The sequence below is a fragment of the Heloderma suspectum genome, chromosome 1 (genome assembly GCF_057233095.1).
Source record: "Heloderma suspectum isolate Gila_16-S chromosome 1, 16-S_ref, whole genome shotgun sequence".
Lineage (NCBI taxonomy): Eukaryota > Metazoa > Chordata > Lepidosauria > Squamata > Helodermatidae > Heloderma > Heloderma suspectum.
In genome coordinates, this window is record NC_139458.1 from 440929397 (window position 1) to 440949477 (window position 20081).

At 55.9% G+C, this 20081-nt stretch overlaps 2 protein-coding genes across 15 annotated transcripts in view; both read left to right on the forward strand.

The window, feature by feature from the left end:
- Positions 1-1921, forward strand: part of CAD (carbamoyl-phosphate synthetase 2, aspartate transcarbamylase, and dihydroorotase) — a 49280-nt gene extending 47359 nt beyond the window's left edge. For 7 of the 9 annotated variants that reach the window (XR_014787026.1, XR_014787027.1, XM_084829568.1 and 4 more), the window contains 2 exons: positions 525-619; positions 1326-1921. Coding sequence is in view for 7 of the 9 variants with exons in the window: in XM_084829568.1 (XP_084685694.1) it covers positions 525-619; positions 1326-1428 (198 nt within the window). In the remaining 2 variants the exon portion in view is untranslated. The remainder of the gene's footprint in view (positions 1-524; positions 620-1325) is intronic. The other 2 variants (XM_084829569.1, XM_084829571.1) reach the window with 1 other exon arrangement.
- An 86-nt stretch (positions 1922-2007) lies between these two features.
- MPV17 (mitochondrial inner membrane protein MPV17) lies at positions 2008-19055 on the forward strand. 6 transcript variants are annotated; one of them, XM_084829576.1, is made up of 7 exons: positions 2008-2938; positions 11270-11385; positions 11601-11735; positions 12315-12410; positions 15340-15372; positions 15725-15777; positions 15899-19055. In XM_084829576.1, exons 1-7 carry the CDS (start codon positions 2008-2010, stop codon positions 15966-15968), a joined length of 1434 nt encoding a protein of 477 aa, XP_084685702.1. In that variant the 3' UTR covers positions 15969-19055. The 6 variants fall into 6 exon arrangements, 5 of the variants coding, with proteins under 5 accessions (XP_084685702.1, XP_084685703.1, XP_084685700.1 ...); XM_084829577.1 differs by having other exon boundaries at positions 11643-11735; positions 15899-19054; XM_084829574.1 differs by lacking the exon at positions 15899-19055 and adding an exon at positions 14271-14485 and having other exon boundaries at positions 15725-15779.
- The last annotated feature ends 1026 nt before the right edge of the window (positions 19056-20081 follow it).

The window sequence follows — 20081 nt, forward strand, 5'->3', positions numbered from 1 at the left end:
GCGCCTGCATGTGCTCTGCCCCCATCAGCTCTCCAGTCCCCCCCCCCCCCATTGCACTTGCTCTGGATTGATCTGAAAGCCACACAAAATTGCTGAGTAGTTGGCAGATCCTGGACTTGTCGTTTTCACAATCATGCCATAAATGCTGTTTAGACAACTCCCCTGGCTGCCTAATCAGCACCGCTGGCCTTCCTTCTGGCAAGAGCCTCTTCCCCCCCTCACCCCTCCCGCAGCTCTAGCTGCCTAAGCTCCTCCAAATGGAGGCCTGGCTCTGTCGTCAGCGGGATGCTCAGAGAGCAGGGGACAGGCAGAGGCTGCACCTCTCGCATGGAAGGCCCGCAACCCGCTGAAGAAAGCTGGCAGAAGCCTACAGAGGTGCCTGCGGAACCTTGGATGCCAGGAGCCTGGAACAATGCAGCGGGGCTGCCTGTCCTGGGCCCTGGAGCCAGCCGAGTGCCCCGTAGAGGTGGGCGAAGCTGCCAGCAGTCACAAGCTCACTCCAGCCCTGTCTCCTCTGCTGTCAGTGTTTCGGGCAGTTCATCCTGACACCGCATATCATGACACGGGCCAAGAAGAAGATGGTGGTGATGCACCCGATGCCCCGTGTCAACGAGATCAGGTGCGAAGGGGCTGGCCACAACCGTTACCATTTATTCATTTCAAGTATTTTTATCCTGTTCCCCAGCTAAAAGTGCTCCCAGGCTGACTTGCACATAATCAGTAAAACAAGACAGTCCCGCTCACAGGGTTGCAATCTAACAAGACATGACACACAAGAAAATGGGAACGGGGACAGGAGAAGGGGGGGAAACTGACATCTCAGCAAGGTTCGTAGAGTGGCCCTGCTCCCCACAGCCCCCCATTATCTCTCTGCACAGCCTGCCTTAGCCGAGGGAGGAGCTTTGTGGAGGATGCCTTCAGGTGGCTTGAGTTCCTGTGAGCACAGCCCCCTGGGGTACAACAGTAGGGGACATGCTGGCTGAGGCGTTTCCCCCACCAGAGCCACTGAGCATCCTCACAGCCCAGGATCACCATGGCAGGACGGGGTAGGGCAGCAGAGACAGTTGGCAGCTTGTCTCCCCGCTGGAGCGGCTCCTCTTGCACCTACAGCCTTGCTTCTGGCCAATGTAAGACCCTGGGATTGAGGGCTGGGACCGTAGAGCCTCTGGACAAATTCTTCCATAAAAGAGTCGCCCGCCTCCCAGGGCTGTTGCCTGTGGGAGCAAGTGGCATCTGCTCACACTAGGGCTGAGCATTTCCTCGGCCCTCTGAGGGGCTGTGGCTGGTTTCCTGGTGGTGATCTGTGTCCTGCCATCTCTTTCCAGTGTGGAGGTGGACTCTGACCCCCGTGCGGCCTACTTCCGGCAGGCGGAGAATGGCATGTACATCCGCATGGCTTTGCTGGCCACTGTGCTGGGCCGCTTCTGACATGGGCCTGCTGGCTCCGGCTTGGTTTGGCTCCCGGTTTAGTTCTCCTGCCCCAGTGGGGGGCCCTCTGCTGAGCTCCTTCCACAAAGGCCACACTGTGCTCCTGGCAGGCAGGGCCTGCACCGGGTGCGCCAGCAGGAGTGGGAGCAGTGCAGGTGCGGGCAGGGCCATCTCCTCCCACCTCCCTTCCCTCTGGAAGTGGCCCTGCGGGGTGCGTTGCCTTGTCCAGAGCATGCTGCTGGTCTCCTGGCCAGCCCCGGAGCGCTTCCTCGCTGCCCAGGACTTCCATTTGGGTTGCGCCTAGACCTGTTTGACTTGCGCTCCCCCTTGGGGGGGATGCTGCAGCTTACAGTGAGTGGGGGGAGCACCCCGACAGCTCTTCCCAGGCTGCGATGCATTCCTGGCAGTCCTACGAGCAGCAGCTTTTCTATTCAGGCCTGTAAGCCAAGCTGATTCTCTTTTTTTTAGAAAAAATAAAATTAGTTGAATACCACCTGTTTCCATTGCACGTATTTGGGTGGGGAGAGGGAGTTGTTTGCTCACGAAGGGTGAAAGATTTGCCCATCAGCCCTGCTGCAAATGGGTGAAGCCCCTGCAGCGCCCCTCTTGCTCAAGCAAAGCTCAGGCTGGAGGGGCCCTGGTGGTCTTTGTCTTGGTATCTACAATTGTGGGTCAAGTGCCTGGGGAACGGTGCCGCTTCCTCCGCCGAGGTCTCGCCCTCCCCTCAGCTGCAGGGGTGGGGAAAGAGATCTTGCCGCAGCCAAGCAGGGCGCGCCCAACTCCAGCCTCGCCTGGCCGCCCCACTCCTCCCAGCGCGAACCGCTGCTCCGGGGCGAGTCCCGCCTCCGCTGGGCCTTGCGCGGCGTGCGCGCCCCTCCGCAGCGGCCCGCGCAGCCACGCGCGCAGCCGTCGCCTCCCAGCGCGCGCCCCTCCAGGGGGTCCTCCGCGCCCGCCCGGCTGCTGGGCGCAGGGCCGCCCGCCCGCGTCTCGCGCTGGGCCGGAGCGGCGGCGCCAGGGGCCCGGCGGCGGCCCCTGCTCTGCCTGGGGCGCTTCGGGCTCCCCGCGGAGCCCTGGCTCGGCGGCGGCGAAGTCCAGGCCCGCGCCGGCGGGCGAGGGGCGGCTCGAGGCCCGCGCGGCCCTCGCCGGGGCCAGGCCGGGCCCGTCAGAGGAGGACGCGGCCCGCGAGCCGCCGCCGCCTCCCCGGCCGGGCGCCCGAGAGAGAAGGGGGAGGCGCCGCGCCCGCTCCGCCCCGCGCGCGCGGCACTGCGCCATCGCCCGGCGCCGGAGGCCCTGCGCGCACGGGCGCCGGAGCGACGGCAGGCGCCGCGGCCGCAGCCCCTCGGCCCTGCGGAGCGCGGCGGCGGGCGGGGGCTCCGGGCGCGCTTCCTGCCGGGAGGCCTCCGCGCCAAGCTGCTCCCGGCGGCGGCAGGCGCCATGGCGGCGGCACTATGGCGAGCCTACCGGAGGCTGTTGGCCCAGCACCCCTGGAAGGTGCAGATCCTCGCCGCCGGTAAGGGGTCCGCTCGCCTCTTGTCTCCACGCGAGGGACGGCCGCACGAAGAACTCCCATGGGGTGCATGTTGAGTAAACGGATACCCTCCCCTTTAGGGTTTTTTCTTACAAGGTAGTTGCAGTAGCATGTAAATTAAACGGCCCATAACAATGTAAAATACATCATAGCGAAAACTAAAAACACATAATCACAATAAAATTAAACAGCAACAGCCAGGAATAACCTTAAAAGAGCCCGGGACCCAGTAGCCAGAGGTCACAGAAATGCAGCGGCGGCAGCACATTAATTGCAGCCCGAGGAAGATCCTTAACCTGAACCAGCAGCATTACATAACCGCTTACAGATCCGCATTATGGAGCCTTTTGAATCCCCAGCTGGAACACACTCCGAGTTGAGGGCCCCCACAGAAAAAGCCCTCCCCCCGTGTGCCCCCCAGCCGACTTGTGTCCAGAGGCAGGCATGCAAGCTGGGGTTCGAAAGTGGATCTCGGTGTGGGGGCAGGCTGACAGGGGAAGGTTCCTCATTCCAACATGTAGCCCTCCAAATGTTTTGGCCTATATCTCCCATCATCCCTCATCATTGGCTATGTTGGCTAGGGCTGATGGGAGTTGTAGGCCAAAACCTCTAGAGAGCCAGAAGTGGCCTACTGCTGTTGTAAAACACAGCAAAGCTCACTTGCTTGGCAGGAGAGGAGAGACTTGTCTTGGGCCCTTAGGTGCAGGTGATGGGTGATTTCAGGGCTTTCGCCAGGCTCATCATTCATAGGAAGCTAGCCACCTTTCAGTTAACCCATGACGAGCTGCAGAGGCTGCCAGGTTGCATATGTAACCCCTGCTCGGGGGTACAAGTGTGGGATATGCGAGTGTTAAACAACCATCACTGAACCCTAGAACAGACAATGGGTTCTGTGAGGGTTGTTTAACCCTTAGATAACCGAGGCTCTCTGGGTTGCTTGACACAACAGCCCCTGAGCAGGGGTTGTTGTTGTTTATTCATTCAGTCGCTTCCGACTCTTTGTGACTCCATGGACCAGCCCACGCCAGAGCTTCCTGTCGGCCGTCGCCACCCCCAGCTCCCCCCAAGGTCAAGTCCGTCACCTCCAGAATATCATCCATCCATCTTGCCCTTGGTCGGCCCCTCTTCCTTTTGCCTTCCACTTTCCTTAGCATCAGCATCTTCTCCAGGGGATCCTGTTTTCTCATTATGTGGCCAAAGGACTTCAGTTTTGCCTTTAATATCCTTCCCTCAAGTGAGCAGTCTGGCTTGATTTCCTGGAGGATGGACTGGTTTGATCTTCTTGCAGTCCAAGGCACTCTCAGAATTTTCCTCCAGCACCACAGTTCAAAAGCATCTATCTTCCTTCGCTCAGCCTTCCTTATGGTCCAGCTCTCGCAGCCATAGGTTACTAGGTATACCATTGCTTTAACTATACAGACCTTTGTTGTCAGTGTGATGTCTCTGCTCTTCACTATTTTATCAAGATTTGTCATTGCTCTCCTCCCAAGAAGTAAACGTCTTCTGATTTCCTGGCTGCGATCAGCGTCTGCAGTAATCTTTGCGCCTAGAAAGACAAAGTCTGTCACTGCCGCCACATTTTCTCGCTCTATTTGCCAGTTATCAATCAAGCTGGTTGCCATAATCTTGGTTTTTTGGAGGTTTAACTGCAACCCAGCTTTTGCACTTTCTTCTTTCACCTTCGTCATGAGGTTCCTCAGCTCCTCCTCGCTTTCAGCCATCAAAGTGGTATCATCTGCATATCGGAGATTGTTAATGTTTCTTCCAGCAATTTTAACTCCAGCATTGGATTCATCAAGCCCAGCATGTCGCATGATGTGTTCTGCATACAGGTTGAATAGGTAGGGTGAAAGTATACAAGCCTGCTGTGCTCCTTTCCCAATCTTAAACCAGTCCGTTGTTCCGTGGTCTGTTCTTACCGTTGCTACTTGGTCGTTATACAGATTCCTCAGGAGGCAGACAAGATGACTTGGTATCCCCATACACCAAGAACTTGCCATAATTTGTTACGATCCACACAGTCAAAGGCTTTAGAATAGTCAATAAAACAGAAATAGATGTTTTTCTGAAATTCCCTGGCTTTCTCCATTCTCCAGCGGATATTGGCAATTTGGTCTCTAGTTCCTCTGCCTTTTCTAAACCCAGCTTGTACATCTGGCAATTCTCGTTCCATGAATTGCTGGAGTCTACCTTGCAAAATCTTGAGCATTACCTTACTGGCATGTGAAATAAGTGCCAGTGTTCGATAGTTTGAACATTCTTTTGTTCTTCCCTTTTTTGGTATGGGGATATAAGTTGATTTTTTCCAATCTGTTAGTCATTCTTGTGTTTTCCAAATTTGCTGGCATATGGCATGCATCACCTTGACAGCATCATCTTGCAAGATTCTAAACAGTTCAGCTGGGATACCGTCATCTCCTGCTGTCTTGTTATTAGCAATGCTTCTTAAGGCCCATTCAACCTCACTCTTCAGGATGTCTGGCTCTAACTCACTGACTACACTGTCAAATCTATCCCCGATATTATTATCCTTCCTACACAGATCTTCTGTATATTCTTGCAACCTTCTCTTGCTCTCTTCTGCTTCTGTTAGGTCCTTGCCATCTTTGTTTTTGATCATACCCATTTTTGCCTGGAATTTACCTCCGATGTTTCTAATTTTCGGGAAGAGGTCTCTTAGAATCATAGAATAGTAGGGTTGGAAGGGGCCTACAAGGCCATCGCATCCAACCCCCTGCTCAATGCAGGAATCCAAGTCAGAGCATCCCTGACAAATGGCTGTCCAGCCTTGTCTTCAAGGCCTCCAGTGTGGGAGAGCCCACCACCGCCCAAGGTAATTGGTTCCATTGTCGTATTGCTCTTACAGTCAGGAAGTTTTTCCTGATGTTCAGCCGGAATCTGGCTTCAAGTCAGTTGAGCCCATGATTCCGTGTCCTGCACTCTGGGATGATCAAGAAGAGATGCTGGCCTTCTCTGTGACAACCTTTCAAGTACTTGAAGAGTGCTATCATATCTCCCCTCAGTCTTCTCTTCTCAAGGCTAAACATGCCCAGTTCTTTCAGTCTCTCCTCATAGGGCTTTGTTTCCAGTCCCCTGATCATCTTTGTTGCCCTCCTCTGAACCCTCTCCACTTTGTCTGCATCCTTCTTAAAGTGTGGTGCCCAGAACTGGACACAGTACTCCAGATGAGGCCTAACCAGTGCTGAGTAGAGGAGGACTAGTACTTCCCGGGATTTGGAAGCTATGCTTCTATTAATGCAGCTCAAAAGAGCATTGGCCTTTTTTGCAGCCACATCACATTGTTGGCTCACATTCAGCTTGTGATCGACAACAATTCCAAGATCCTTCTCGCTTGTCGTGTTGTTGAGCCACGTCTCCCCCATCTTGTAACTGCATTTGGTTTCTTTTTCCTAGGTGCAGAACTTGGCATTTCTCCCTATTAAATGTCATTCTGTTGTTTTCTGCCCAGCGCTCCAGTCTATCCAGATCACTTTGAATTTTGTTTCTGTCTTCCAAAGTATTAGCTATCCCTCCCAATTTGGTGTCATCTGCAGATCTGATCAGCATTCCCTGCACCTCCTCCTCCAAGTCATTCATAAAAATGTTAAAGAGCACTGGGCCCAGGACTGAGCCCTGCGGTACCCCACTCGTTACCTCTCCCCAGTTGGAGAAGGTCCCATTGATAAGCACTCTTTGAGTCCGATTCTGTAGCCAACTGTGGATCCATCGGATCCATCAGTTGTTTCATCAAGCCCACTTTGAGCTAGTTTGCTCATCAGGATATCATGGGGCACTTTGTCACTGGAGCTTTGCTGAAGTTGAGGTATATGATGTCTACAGCATTCCCACGGTCTACAAGGGAGGTTACTTGATCAAAAAATGAGATCAGATTTGTCCGGCAGGACTTCTTTTTGACAAATCCATGATGGCTTTGTTCCTATATGTGTCTGAAGACTATTATTGGGCGCTATCAGAGCTGTTCTCTCCGTTGCAGTGCATGCGCCTACGTCCATTGTTACCCCCAACATTACATCTCCCTTCCCCATAGGATTCAGTTTAAAACCCTCGCAGCAAGGAGTCTCCCACTACTACCACTCTTCTCTTCTTGGTGTTGTAGGCCTGGGTTTCATCGCCTCTGTTTGACTGACCTTCAGCCTCTTGCTCACTCTCATGCAGGTTCCCCTGTGATTCTTCCTCTGCAGGCTGTCCTCCAGTCTCATCCGCAAGTACCTGGAATCGGTTCCTCAGCTCCACTGCTTCCACTGGTGCAGAGTGGCGTCTAGTTCTTCTTCTCCTAACTGTCACCCTTTTCCAAGGAGTATCCTCTATTCCATTTTTCTTCACCTCAGCATTTCCCACTGCCTCATCTTGCTGTTGCTCTTCAAGCTTCTGGTCTTCCCTTTGCTGCTGTAGTTCCCCCATTCTGTCCAAGAACTCTTCGTGTTCTTTTATTCCCCGGAGGGTCGACAGTCGCCGCTCCAGTCCACTTACTTTTTCCTCCAGCAGCGTGATCAACTTGCACTTGTTGCAGGTGTAGGCCATGTTGTTCTCAGTCAAGAAAACAAACATTGCACACACTTTGCAGGTCACCACCACTGGAGAGTCTTGTCCTTCCATAGCGTCTTTTCCCTTTTTGTGTCTAGCTTTGTGATTGTTCTAGACTAGCCTGTGCCTGCTCCTCTACTCAGTAGAGGTTAAAAGCAGAGTCCCACTGGTGTGGAAGTGTGTGTTACAAGACAAATAAATGGAAAAAAGTTAGTTAAAAATAAAAAAAATAATGAAAAAAAATGTTAGGGGCCTCCCCCTTGACCTCCCCTGGCCAACTCTTCTTTGCTCCCCCTGGTCGCTCGCTCTCTGGGAGCTTGCTTGCTTCTGTAGTCCCTGGACCAGCTGGAGCAGCTTGCTCTTGCTCTGCTCTGCTCTGCTCAGCTGGGAGGCGGGAAACAAGTCCAAGAGGGCTCTCCCTGCGGAGGCCTTTCCTCAGGTTGGAATCTCGCTTCAGGGCCTGCCCAGAGTTCAGCAGTCCCAGAGATCTGAAACTGGGCTGCGGCCACTGTGGAATTCTGAGTATGGTTTCTTTCTTCCCTTTGTTTCCTGCCCTTCCTCCAAGGAGCTGAAGGCAGCACACCCCTGTAAGGTAGGTGAGGCCAAGAGATGGTGACAGGCCCATGGCCACCCAGTGAGCACCATGGCTTAGTGGGGATGCAGGTCCCCTGTTTTACCCGCCACACCATGTTGGCTCCTGCAGAATTAATCCTGGGGGCTCTGCTGGGTTTTCTGTCGGGGGGGTGCGCTGCTGCCACTGCCGCCTTGGCTGGCACAGGACGAGGTGTGAATCCTGGCGGTGGCTGCTGGCTCCAAGCCACGTCTGCACAGCACAACCCCGCAAATGGAGCCTATTCCCTAGGGAGGCGGTGGGCTCTCCCACACTGGAGGCGTTCAGGACGAGGCTGGGCAGCCCTCTTTCAGGGATGCTCTGGCTTGGACTCCTGCACTGAGCAGGGGGCTGGACTCGATGGCCTTGTGGGCCCCTCCCAGCCCTACTGTTCTATGATTCTGTGAAATGGCTCTGACTCGCCACCCATCCCCTTCAAGGATGCTCTTCTCCCCTTGCAATCCCACTCTGCCATTCTTGGAGCAGCGGGTGGAGGCAGGGAAGTCTCCCCAGCAGGGACCAGCTGTTGGCAGGCTTTTCTGGTCCAGCATCACCAGTTGCAGAGCTGGGTATAGTGTTTGCAGTTCAGCATTTGTAGAATGGCCACATTTTTCTAGCCCATCTTTCAAAGACACACTAGAAACTTTTTCCTCTCTTACAGAGGGAGAGCACTAATGAAATTTAATTGTCTAAATATTTCTGTCTTCTGTTAACCTGAGGCAAGTAAAAGCGTAAATGCGGAGACCTCAAGATAATAACTAGGCATGCTGGGCCACCTTTTAAAACAACCAGGTATGCTCTCCCCACAATACACACTGAATTCTGCACAGAGGCAAAGTAGTGGGGGGGCGGGGGCAGTTGTGCCTTTTCCCAGCCCAGGCGGTGGAGGCCTGGGATGAGCCCATCCAGCATGTGAGAGGTGCTGAGCTGCTTGTGCCCAGGCCAGCTCGCTGAGCTACGGACCAGTTAGTTGCTCCAGCTGCTTCCCTGTGTGGGTGTCCTGCCCCAAACAAGTTGGTGAGCTGTTGTGCTGTGGCCACTGCAGTGCCTCACGTGCGTCCCCGCCCCGTTTCTTCTGCCAGCCACAGCTTTGCAGGCCTGTCCACCCATCAGGTGTAATGGAATCCACCTGGCTGGCTGCTGCAGGGATGGCCAGAGAGTGGCGTTGGCAGCCCCAAGTTCCCTGTGGGTGGGTGATATCATCGCCTGGGGAGCCGTCAGTCTGCGGCGCAGCTGGCACCGAGCGGCTCTCATCCCATTGCACTTGGCAGGCCTGCCAGCGGCGCCACTCAGGTGCCCCCCCCCGATCCCCCTCCATAGCGAAGCATGAACGGAGGAGCCATTTCTGCCAGCAATGGCAGATTCAGCGGTGAGCAACTGAGGAAGCTAAGCCAACCCCATGGTGTTTCTGACGCTGCACCCAAGGAGAGAGGCTCCTGCCTCCCTGGGACTGAACGTTCCCACCCAAGCAAAGTTGCACAGGTTTGTGCCAAGGGAAATGTAGATGCAGGGAGGGGGTTAGATTTTAGTGCGGGAGATGCACACTTTAAATGACCCCCTTGGTGCCCTTTCAGTTCCCCGATTCCCCACCACCCCTCTTCCTCTTCCTGGGATCTGGGCATCCTCCCAGATTTGGGATCCTCATTTTTCCTGCGGGCTCTGTGCTGATGACCCCCTTGTTCTGCCAGGGGGGCGTGGGGAAGGAAGCTGGCTGCTCTGGCCTTTGGTGGGGTTTCCTGCCAGCCATGGGGCTCTTGCAAACTCCTGTGAGTTTGGTGCTTGAGTTGGGAAGGGCACGTGATGCTCGCTCCTTTGGGCAGCGCTTCTGCCTTGTCACCCCAGCACCCAGCACCTGGCTTGTTTTTCACAAGTGGGCTGCCAAACGTTCGTTGGGGCAGAGCAGGATCCGAGGCAGACAAATGGGTCTGCAAAGCCAACAGGTCGTCTTGTGTTTCTGGCAGATTGCTTATCACCTGGCACTCCAAGCAGGCAGAGGAACCTGAGGCGGCCCCCGGAACTCCCTGCCGAGAGCAGGAGAGAGGGGGGCTGGCAAGTCTTCTGGGCACAGGGCTGTGGCTTCTCCCTTTGCCAGCTGGCTCTGCTTAGCCCAAGGAGGGATGCCTGATGTCACTGGCAGGGAGCCATTAGGCCAGATGCCCTGTCCCCAGACAAGACGTCACTCCAGAGTGAGAGCCACTGGGGCCAAAACCTGGCCCGGCGCCTCCCGCCTCTCCGCCCTACTCGTGCCCAGGGCCAGAGCAGCCCTCCTGCAGGTGGCCCTGGTGTTGAAAGGGGCCCTGCCAGCCCCCGCTGTGCCAGCGGGGGCGGCCATCCTTCCTGGCCAGGTGGGCTTGCAGCGCCTTGCATTTCTTGGCTGAACTGGACATGCAGGGAGCCAGCAGGACGCACGGGCCCACCTGCCTTCACCATAGGACAGCCACGGACCAGCCTGCACAGCTGATCGTTCTCTTGCTGCAGGACCGCCACACCGGCAGCTCTGTGGTAGCGTGTTCCCTCTCCCGATAAGCCAGGCTAGGACAGAGCTGGCAAGTGTGCCAGGAGGCCTGCTCATCCCCTGTGCACGTGCAGCCTTCTGGGCGCAGGGAGCGTTGGGGCATGGAGTCCTCCCGCTGCAGTCCAGGGGTTGCTGTCCAGCAAGGGCTGCCGCTCCCAAGGCTTTGGATCGTACAGGGCTGGTTCAGGCGCAACATCAAGCCATGGCCCAGCGCCGCATGGACGAGCCTGGAAGGAGCTGGGGCTCATGCGCCCCCTCTGTGATGCCCTCTCCTTTCTGGGCTCAAACAAGGCAGAGTTTGCTGCTACCTCCGCTTGGCAAACCAGTGGCTTGCCCTTGCCCAGCAGACCTGGGTTGGAATTCCCAGATCAAATTCTGGTTTCTGATGTGGGTGCGCAGGGCAAGTGGGAACCATCGTTTTCCGTTTTGAAGGCAGTAAACTCTGGTTTGCCTCCAACCAAGAAGTGAGTACTGAAATCCGGCACGGGGGGGGCCACACAAATTCTGCGTGGCAGTGCCTGGCGCAAGGAAGCTCCTGGCGCAGTCGCTCACGTGGTTGGTACCCTTCCCTTTTCAGACACGTGTGAGCTCTGTGTTTTCTGGGATCGGGCAGGCTATGAGTGAAGCAATGTCTTTTGTCCAGGGACCCTGGTGGGTGCCGGAGATGTGCTCTCTCAGCAGGTGGTGGAGAGGAGGGGCCTGGCTGGGCACAGCACCCGGCGGACCCTCAAGATGATGGCCATCGGCTTCTGCTTTGTGGTGAGAACTGGGGTGCCGGAGCACTGAAGCAGACGGCTGGGACCTCTCTGGAGGGCTGGGGGCCGGTTCCCCCTCCGGGAGGCTCGTGTTTCTCACACAGGCCTAGGCCTGGCGCAGGTGGAATGCTCAGCCCCTGTCCTTGAGCTGGGAAAGCTGGGTCTTCCCAGTGCGACTGAGCTGGGCCGGGGGGAGGCCCTGGCCCCACGTGGGAGCAGATGGTGTCTCCCCAAGGCCCTTCTGTTGAACCTTCTCTGCAGGGCCCAGTCATTGGAGGCTGGTACCAGGTCCTGGATCGTCTTGTGCCGGGCAGAACCAGACTAGCTGCGCTCCAGAAGATGCTGCTGGATCAGGTCAGCAAAACTGTTGTGGCCCCAAACAGGGGTAGGCGCTCTCCAGCCATGTGCATGTTCACACTAGCCCCTGCCCCCCCGCACATACATGATTTGCAGCTGCTCCACCACCAACCCTGGCTGACCTTTGTGCTGCCACTTGGGTCCTGGAAAGACCCCCCTCTTGTTTGGCCTCTCCCTCATCTCCCCCCCGCTGCTTTATGGTGGGCCTGGTTGCTGGGCTGGAAAGAGGGTGCTCATGACCAGCTGGTCTTGGAGTGCCCAAACTGGGGGTGTCTCTGTGTTGGATCTGGCCTCTACTGCTGGAGCCCTGAGGGGGCCTGCCGGTGGCCCCTCCCGTGGGCTGGGATCTGCCCTCTGCCACTCCTGCTGCCCGGCATCTTGTTCAGAATCTTTTGACCAGTCTTTCCTTCTGCTCAGCTTGCCTTGGTGGGACGGGGGGCTGCTAGGGGGGCTGCTATTTATTTATTTATTGCATTTATACCCCGCCTTTTTCCTCTTGCAAGGAACCCAAGGCGGCTAGGGCCCCCCTCCCTCCCTCCTTCCCTCCCTCGCTGAATATCCCCCCTTCTTTCACAGGGTGCGTTTGCCCCCTGCTTCCTTGGCTGTTTTCTGGCCGTGGCGGGAGCACTCAACGGCTTATCTGTGGAAGAGAACTGGGGCAAGATGAAGGAGGTGAGTTGGCCCAGGTGCAGCTGCCGGGCCAGGCCTGTGGGAAAGTCACGGGGCAGCTGGAGGGATGCTCGCCCACTGGGCCTGAGCCCCTTCCCTCAGCCAGCTTGCCTTGCAGGGCCAGTGCACACGAGAGGTAAGAACTCACTCGTGGAGGCTGCTGCTGCCATCTTGTGAGCAGCAGAAGTCATGAATGGGGACACATTTGTCCAGTTCCCTTTTAAAGCCAACCAAACTGGTGGCCATCACTACGCCCTGCGGTAGCGAATTCCGTAGTTTAACGGGGCCCTGTGTGAAGAAGCCCTTCCTCTGATCTGCCCTGAATCTCCCGCCCGTCAGCATCGTGGGAGGCCCCCCCGGGCTCTGGCATGATGAGAGAGGGAGGAGAATGTCTCCCTACCCACTTTTTCCACACCATACATAATTGTTATGCACCTCAGTCCTCTCTGCCCTTCCTCACCATTTTTCTAAGCTTAAACCACCCAAATATGATAACCCAAGTGAAGGTTGTTCTAGACAGCCCTGGCAAAGCCTCAGTACTGCGGGGGCCAATGGAGAAAGGCCTCTGGTGACCGGGGGGCGGCGGGCAGGGAGGATGGTTTGCTGTACTTTTAAACCGCCCAGTAACCACAGTTCTCTGGGTGGTGTACAATACATTACAAAATACAGTTCAAACATTAAAACAAAAATAAAACCAGCAGCAAAGAATAAGAGCAAATCTTTATTCTTCGGTTTACCTTTCTAATAAAATAGCACTCAAGGTGGCAAAATTCCTGGAGGCTAAGGATATTGATGGCCACTGGTCACAATGGCTGTGTATGTCACCTCCCACATCAGAGGAGATTTGCATCTGTGTACCAGTTGCAGAGGAACATGGGCGGGCAGGTGTTGGTATGCTCGTGTCCTGTTTGTGGGCTTCCCATTAGGGCCTCTGGTTGCCCACTGTGGGAACAGAATCCTGGACTAGAAGGGCTTCTGGCCTGATCCAGCACTGCTGTTCTTCTGTCCTTCTATTCTTACAGTGCTTTGGAGAACGTGGGAGGCAGCACATTTCCCCATCTGGAAATAGCCCGAGGGGAACATCTCTCCCCAGGCCCTTGTGTTGTGGAGGCCAGCTACCCTCCAGTTGTGGCACCGCAGCCACGACCCTTCCAAGGGGTCCCCAGGCACAGGGGCTCGGCCTTTCGAGCTGCCGCCTCTTCCGTCATGTGCCGACGGCCGCCTGCTTGGCGCCCGTGCGCCAGCCGCCCTCACAAGCACCGCTCTCCAGCTAGCGGTCTGCTGTCTCCTGCGGGGTGAGGCACTGGCCTGCCCCCGGTCAGCTGGCTGAGTCACTCAGGGTAGGCCTGCCTGAGGGCCAGCCAGGTTGACACCCCTCCCCACCCAGCCCTGTCCTGACAGCAGCACAATGATGCCTTCGTCGGATGCTTCCTCCGTTTGTTTTTCCATGCCCAGCACAGGACTCTCCCTCTTGTGTCCGCGTGGAGTAGGAGCGTGTTGTTGTTTGCTGAGCAGAGATGAGTCATGAAGGATGAATTCCACTCTCTGCCTGAGAAGTTCTTCCCGCGGGGGAGGGGGGGGGCCGGTCAGCAGCCGCACACCGTGTCCTCCCCATCCTGAGCCAGGGGGGCCCCGAGGGGACGGCAGTGTCGATGCAGCTGCACCCGCCGCCTTCCATCGTTTCACCCCCCGCCCCAGAGTCCACATATGCCAAGGAGCTGTGGACCTCGGAATCTGGACGGGAGCGGTTCCTCTGAGCCTGGCTGTGGGGAGGGTCTCAGCCAGCTGTGTCTGTTCCAGGGCAAGCCTGTGGGGGGCTCTGCTGTGGTCAGGCTGGGCCTCGCTGACTTGTCGTCTCCCTAGGAGGGGGCCGTGGCAGCTTCCAAGGAACATGCTGCTGCCTCCCTGCCCCGGAAGGCATCCCGGCTGCCCCCAGGACAGAGAGTGCACCCGCCTCGCTTGGCTCTGGGTGGGCGGTGGCCCCTTTGCCTGGAGCTGGCATGCGGGAGTCTGGGCTCCCCAGGGCTGGCCCTTCATCTTGAGCTGGTGCCGGCTTCTTTCTCCACCTGGGTGTGATGGTAGGACTGCTTGAGGATGTGCCCCTTCTGAGCAGGAGAGCTTCTCCTCCCCTGGCCACTGTCCCCCCCCCTTAGGGCCTGGACCTCAAACCCCAGTGGGCAAAGCCCCCCTACGCCCCCCTGCTCCAGTATGTGGTCACCACTGCTGCCACAGTTTGTGGTCTCCGCTGCATTCTGCCCCGGGACAGTGCCGTCCCTGCTGGGCCTTTGCCAGGCCTGGTGCGAAGCCCTCCTCGGCTTCTCCCAGGGAGGCTCGGGCTGGGCTGGGGCACTTGTGCCAGGAGAGAACCCACGCTTGACACACCTCACATCTGAGCAGTCCCGAAGAGCTGCCTCTCCCCCGACTCCTTCCAGCCTGGGCTTTGGCCTCCTTGGTCAGGCTGGCCGGCTTGCAGCTGGGCAGGACTGGGCCTTGGGCCCCCTGCTCTTGGGGGACCCCCACTGGCCAAGTGCAGGTGCACAGCACAAGGGGGGGGCGCCAGGGCAGGAGGACGTGGGGGGATGGGGCACGACAGAACAGGATGTGCCCAAATGGAAAAGCCCTCAGCGGACAGCTGTGAGCCTAGGGTCTAGCCCCTAGAAAGGGGAGGGCTGGGCCTTGGGCAGGCACTCTTCCACTACCGACATGCAGGAAGAGGTTCCTCCAAGAAGATGTTCAGCCTTACAGCAGGAGATGGGAAGCTCCAGGGAGGCAGAGTGGCTAGGCCAGAGGCAGAGCCCCCCAGCTCACAGCCTCCTCCTCCCTGGGAGGTCTCCAAGGCAAGTCTCTCAGGGAGCAGCCCCCTGAGGCAGGACAGGGGGGGAGCATTCCAGACACACAGACCAACCTGGCTTTTTCTGCTGCTTCCTTGCAGGACTACCCTGACGCCCTGGCCGCCAACTACTGTGTGAGTGCCCTTCCTGCTGCCAGGCCTCCCTCCTGCGTGGTGGCCGGGGCTGGTGGCATCTCTGCAAAGGCTGCATGGGCCAGAAAGGGATTGGTGGCAGGCACCGGGGCGGGGGCTGCTTCCCTGCTCTGCCAGAGTCCCCTGGGGGTCGCCTAGTTGGGCAGGCCAGCCCCCTGCTGGTTGCCCCAAGGTCCAGCTGTTCTGCCTTCCCCCGGGGCCCCTCCTTGGCCACGCATTGCAGAGGGGGGGGGGCACCTCAGCGGGGGGCAGGTCTGGGGATGCTGCTGCTTTGGGGCTGTGCCCCTGCCTCAGTGGTGCGTGTGCTCTCCCTCTCTCCCTCTCTCCCTTGCAGATCTGGCCAGCTGTGCAACTGGCAAACTTCTACTTCATCCCCTTGAACCACAGGTATGAGCTGCCCTTCCAGCCTGGAGCCCCCAGCACTGCCAAGATGCCCCCAGCCTGTGCCATGGAGCTGACCCCGACCTCTCCCCCTCTACCCCCTCCCCCCTCCCCCCTCTGCCCCCAGGTTGGCTGTGGTCCAGTGTGTCGCCATTGTCTGGAACTCCTACCTCTCCTGGAAGGCCAACCAGCTGTGAGGAGGTGCAGTGTGGCACAGGCTCCCCCGCCGGTTTCTCACGCGTAGCAGGCCGCTGAGCAGCCAGGAGCAGCCAGGAGCTGGGACTGTACAGAGGCACTGGCTTGGGGCCCCGCTGGTGTCTGGCTGGGTACCCCCCTCAGCCCTGGGCCCTCTGTGTGGGGGGAGGGACAAGCCAGCGGCCACATGGCCTGTGGGAGGGCAATGCTGCCAGCCCTTCAAGCCTCCTCGCTGCAGTTTTGTGGCTGCAGCTTCGTAGGAAAACCACCTGCTTCATCAGAGCCTGACCGGGGCTGCAAACACAGACACGTCTGTGGCACGTTTTAGGGGCAGAGTATGTCGCAGTCCTTGCGTGTGTCAGGCGGGAACCGGAGAGTCCAGCCTGCGGCCTCTTGGAGCCGACAGCGTAGCTGGCTTTCGGGACAGACTTGGCAGTCCACGCTGGTGGCGGTGGCGGTGGCGAGGAGGTCTGTCAAGTAGATGTGTTGGCCTCAGGAAACCGCCCTATCAAGAGGCTGCCTACCTCTGCATCCCTGCTGCTGGAGCAAGTCGGAGTGAACCGCAGGCCACCTCATGTCTTGCCAGTGGCCTCCCAAGAGGCATCTGGCTGGCTGCCAGGGAGCAGGATGCTGAGCGACGGGGGCCGCCTCAGCCTGATACGGAGGGGGCCGGCTGTGCGCAGTGGGCTGCTGCATGGGATACATCTGTTGTGATTCAGACTGGCTTCTAGAGTGGCTGTGAACACAGGTGCTTGCTTTGGTCTTGGGTGACTCTGGGCCTGAGGAGCCCTGGAACTGCGGGGCAGCACCTGCAGCCTCCAGGGCTCCCGCTGCAGGGACTGAGGCAGGGCATGAATTGCGGAAGCATGCAATAGCAGGGTTGGGAGGGGCCTGCACGGCCATCGAGTCCAGCCCCTGCTCAGTGCAGGAATCCTGGTCAGCATCCCCGACAGGTGGCTGCCAGCCTCGTCTTGAACGCCTCCAGCGTGGGAGAGCCCACCGCCTCCCTAGGGAATTAGCTCCATTGTCACCTTGCTCTAACAGGACGTTTTTCCTGATGTTCAGCCGGAATCTCGCTTCCTGTCACTTGAGCCCGTGATTCCGTGTCCTGCACTCTGGGATGATCAAGAAGAGATCCTGGCCTTCCTCTCTGGGACAACCTTTCGAGGACTTGAAGAGAGCTATCAGCTCTCCACTCAGTCTTCTCAAGGCTACACATGCCCAGTTCTTTCAGTCTCTCCTCACTGGTCATTGTTTTCAATCCCCTGATCATCTTTGTTACCCTCCTCTGAACCCTCTCCAGTTTGTCTGCATCCTAAAGTGTGGTAGCCATAACTGGACACAGTACTCCAGATGAGGCCTAACCAGTGCTGAGTAGAGGGGAACTAGTACTTCCCGGGATTTGGAAGCTATGCTTCCATGAATGCAGACCAAAAGAGCATTGGCCTTTTTTGCAGCCACATCACATTGTTGGCTCATATTCAGCTTGTGATGGACAACAATTCCAAGATCCTTCTCGCTTGTAGTGTGGTTGAGCCATGTCTCCCCCATCTTGTAACTGTGCATTTGGTTTCTTTTTCCTAGGTGCAGAACTTGGCATTTCTCCCTATTAAATGTAATTCTGTTGTTTTCAGCCCAGCACTCTAGCCTATCAAGATTACTTAGAATTTTGTTTCTGTTTTCCACGTTATTAAATATCTCACCCAATTTTGTGTCATCTGCAAATCTGATCAGCATCCCCTGCACCTCCTCCTCCAAGTCATTCATAAAAATGTTAAAGAGCACTGGGCCCAGGACTGAGCCCTGCGGTACCCCACTCATTACCTCTCCCCAGTTGGAGAAGGTCCCATTGATAAGCACTCTTGGAATCCGATTCTGTAGCCAACTGTGGAGGCACCGGATCGTTGTTTCATCCAGCCCACTTTGAGCTAGTTTGCTCATCAGGATATCATGGGGCACTTTGTGGAAAGCTTTGCTGAAGTGGAGGTATATGATGTCCACAGCATTCCCACAATCCACAAGGGAGGTGACTTGATCACAAAATGAGATCAGATTTGTCTGGCAGGATTTGTTCTTGCAAATCTATGTTGGCTTCGAGTAATCACTGCATTGTTTTCAAGGTTCTCCCAGATGGATTGCTTTATCATCTGCTCCAGAATTTTCCCAGGGATTGATGTCAGACTGACTGGTCTGTAGTTCCCAGGTTCCTCTTTTTTGCCCTTTTTGAAGATAGGGACAACATTAGCCCTCCTCCAGTCACCTGGCACTTCCCCCGTCCTCCATGATTGCTCAAAAAGAATAGACAGCAGTTCTGCGTGTTTTTCTGCCAGTTCCTTTATTACTCTAGAATGCAGTTCGTCTGCCCTTGGAAATTTGAATTCATTCAAAGTAATTAAATTTTCCTTGACCATATGCCTATCGATCTCAAGCTGTAATCCTGCCCCTTCAGCCTGTACTTCACCTTTGCCAGGGGGTCATGGACCCTCTTTTGGGGGAAAACTGAGCCAAAGTAGGAATTGAGCACTTCTGCTTTTTCTTTGTCATCTGTCCTCATTGAATAGTTGAACCACCATTTCTTTCCTCTGTCTTTTACTATGCACTTATCTGAAGAAAGCTATTTTGTTGCTTTTAGCCTCCCTCACTAACCTCAGCTCATTCTCAGCTTTAGCCTTCCTGATGCCATCCCTGTAATTCTGTGCTACCTGCCTGTACTCTTTCTTTGTAGTTTGTCCTTCCTTCCACTTCCTATATGTGTTGTTTTTTGTTTTCAGGTCATCTCTGATCTTTTTGTGAAGCCACATTGGTTTCTTCTGTTGTCTTCCACCTTTTCTTCTTGTTGGAGTTGTTTGTAATTGTGCCTTGAGAATTTCTTTTTTTAAAAACTCCCACCCATCTTGGACTCCTTTTCTCATTAGAGTCGCTTGTCATTCGACCTTACTGATCCTTGTTCTCAGTTTATTAAAATCTTGAGTTTATTAAACTCAAGTTTAGCCTTGAGAAGAGAAGACTGAGGGGAGATATGATAGCACTCTTCAAGTACTTGAAAGGTTGTCACAGAGAAGAAGGCCAGGATCTCTTCTTGATCATCCCAGAGTGCAGGACACGGAATAATGGGCTCAAGTTACAGGAAGCCAGATTCCGGCTGAACATCAGGAAAAACTTCCTGACTGTAAGAGCAATACGACAATGGAACCAATTACCTTGGGCGGTGGTGGGCTCTCCCACACTGGAGGCCTTGAAGACAAGGCTGGACAGCCATTTGTCAGGGATGCTCTGACTTGGATTCCTGCATTGAGCAGGGGGTTGGACTCGATGGCCTTGTAGGCCCCTTCCAACCCTACTATTCTATGATTCTTTCCTAAAATCATGGGTACGCGTTTGGCTACACTCGGCTTTTGCTTCCTTTAGAACCAAGAACTCAAGCATAACGTGGTTGCTTTCCCCCAGAGTTCCCATAACTGCTACTTGATCCACTGAGTCATCTCTGTGGTTAGGATCAAGTCAAGGATAGCTGATCCTAGCAGAATATGAGTGAACAATGTGATGTGGCTGCAAAAAAGGCAAGTGCTATTTTGGGCTGCATTCATAGAAGCATAGCTTCCAGATCCCGCGAAGTACTAGTTCCCCTCTACTCAGCACTGGGTAGGCCTCATCTGGAGTACTGTGTCCAGTTCTGGGCACCACACTTTAAGAAGGATGCAGACACGCTGGAGAGAGTTCAGAGGAGGACAACAAAGATGATCAGGGGACTGGAAACAAAGCCCTATGAGGAGAGACTGAAAGAACTGGGCATGTTTTGCCTTGAGAAGAGAAGACTGAGGGGAGATAGGATAGTGCTCTTCAAGTCCTTGAAAGGTTGTCCCAGACAGGAAGGCCAGGATCTCTTCTTGATCATCCCAGAGTGCAGGACATGGAAGAATGGGCTGAAGTGACAGGAAGCCAGATTCCAGCTGAACATCAAGAAAAACGTCCTTACTGTTAGAGCAATACGACAGTGGAACCCATTCCCTAGGGAGGTGGCGGGCTGTCCCACACTGGAGGCATTCAAGACGAGTCTGGACAGCCATCTGTCAGGGATGCTCTGACTTGGATTCCTGCACTGAGCAGGATGGGCT

What these genes read in the sequence shown, in the direction of transcription:
- MPV17 (XM_084829574.1), top strand. Translation starts at nt 2,008, where the DNA reads ATGGGTGAAGCCCCTGCAGCGCCCCTCTTGCTCAAGCAAAGCTCAGGC. An exon ending in GGTGCAGATCCTCGCCGCCG is followed by an intron (nt 2,939 to 11,269) that starts GTAAGGGGTCCG and finishes TCTTTTGTCCAG; the next exon opens with GGACCCTGGTGGGTGCCGGA. An exon ending in ACTGGGGCAAGATGAAGGAG is followed by an intron (nt 12,411 to 14,270) that starts GTGAGTTGGCCC and finishes TCGTCTCCCTAG; the next exon opens with GAGGGGGCCGTGGCAGCTTC.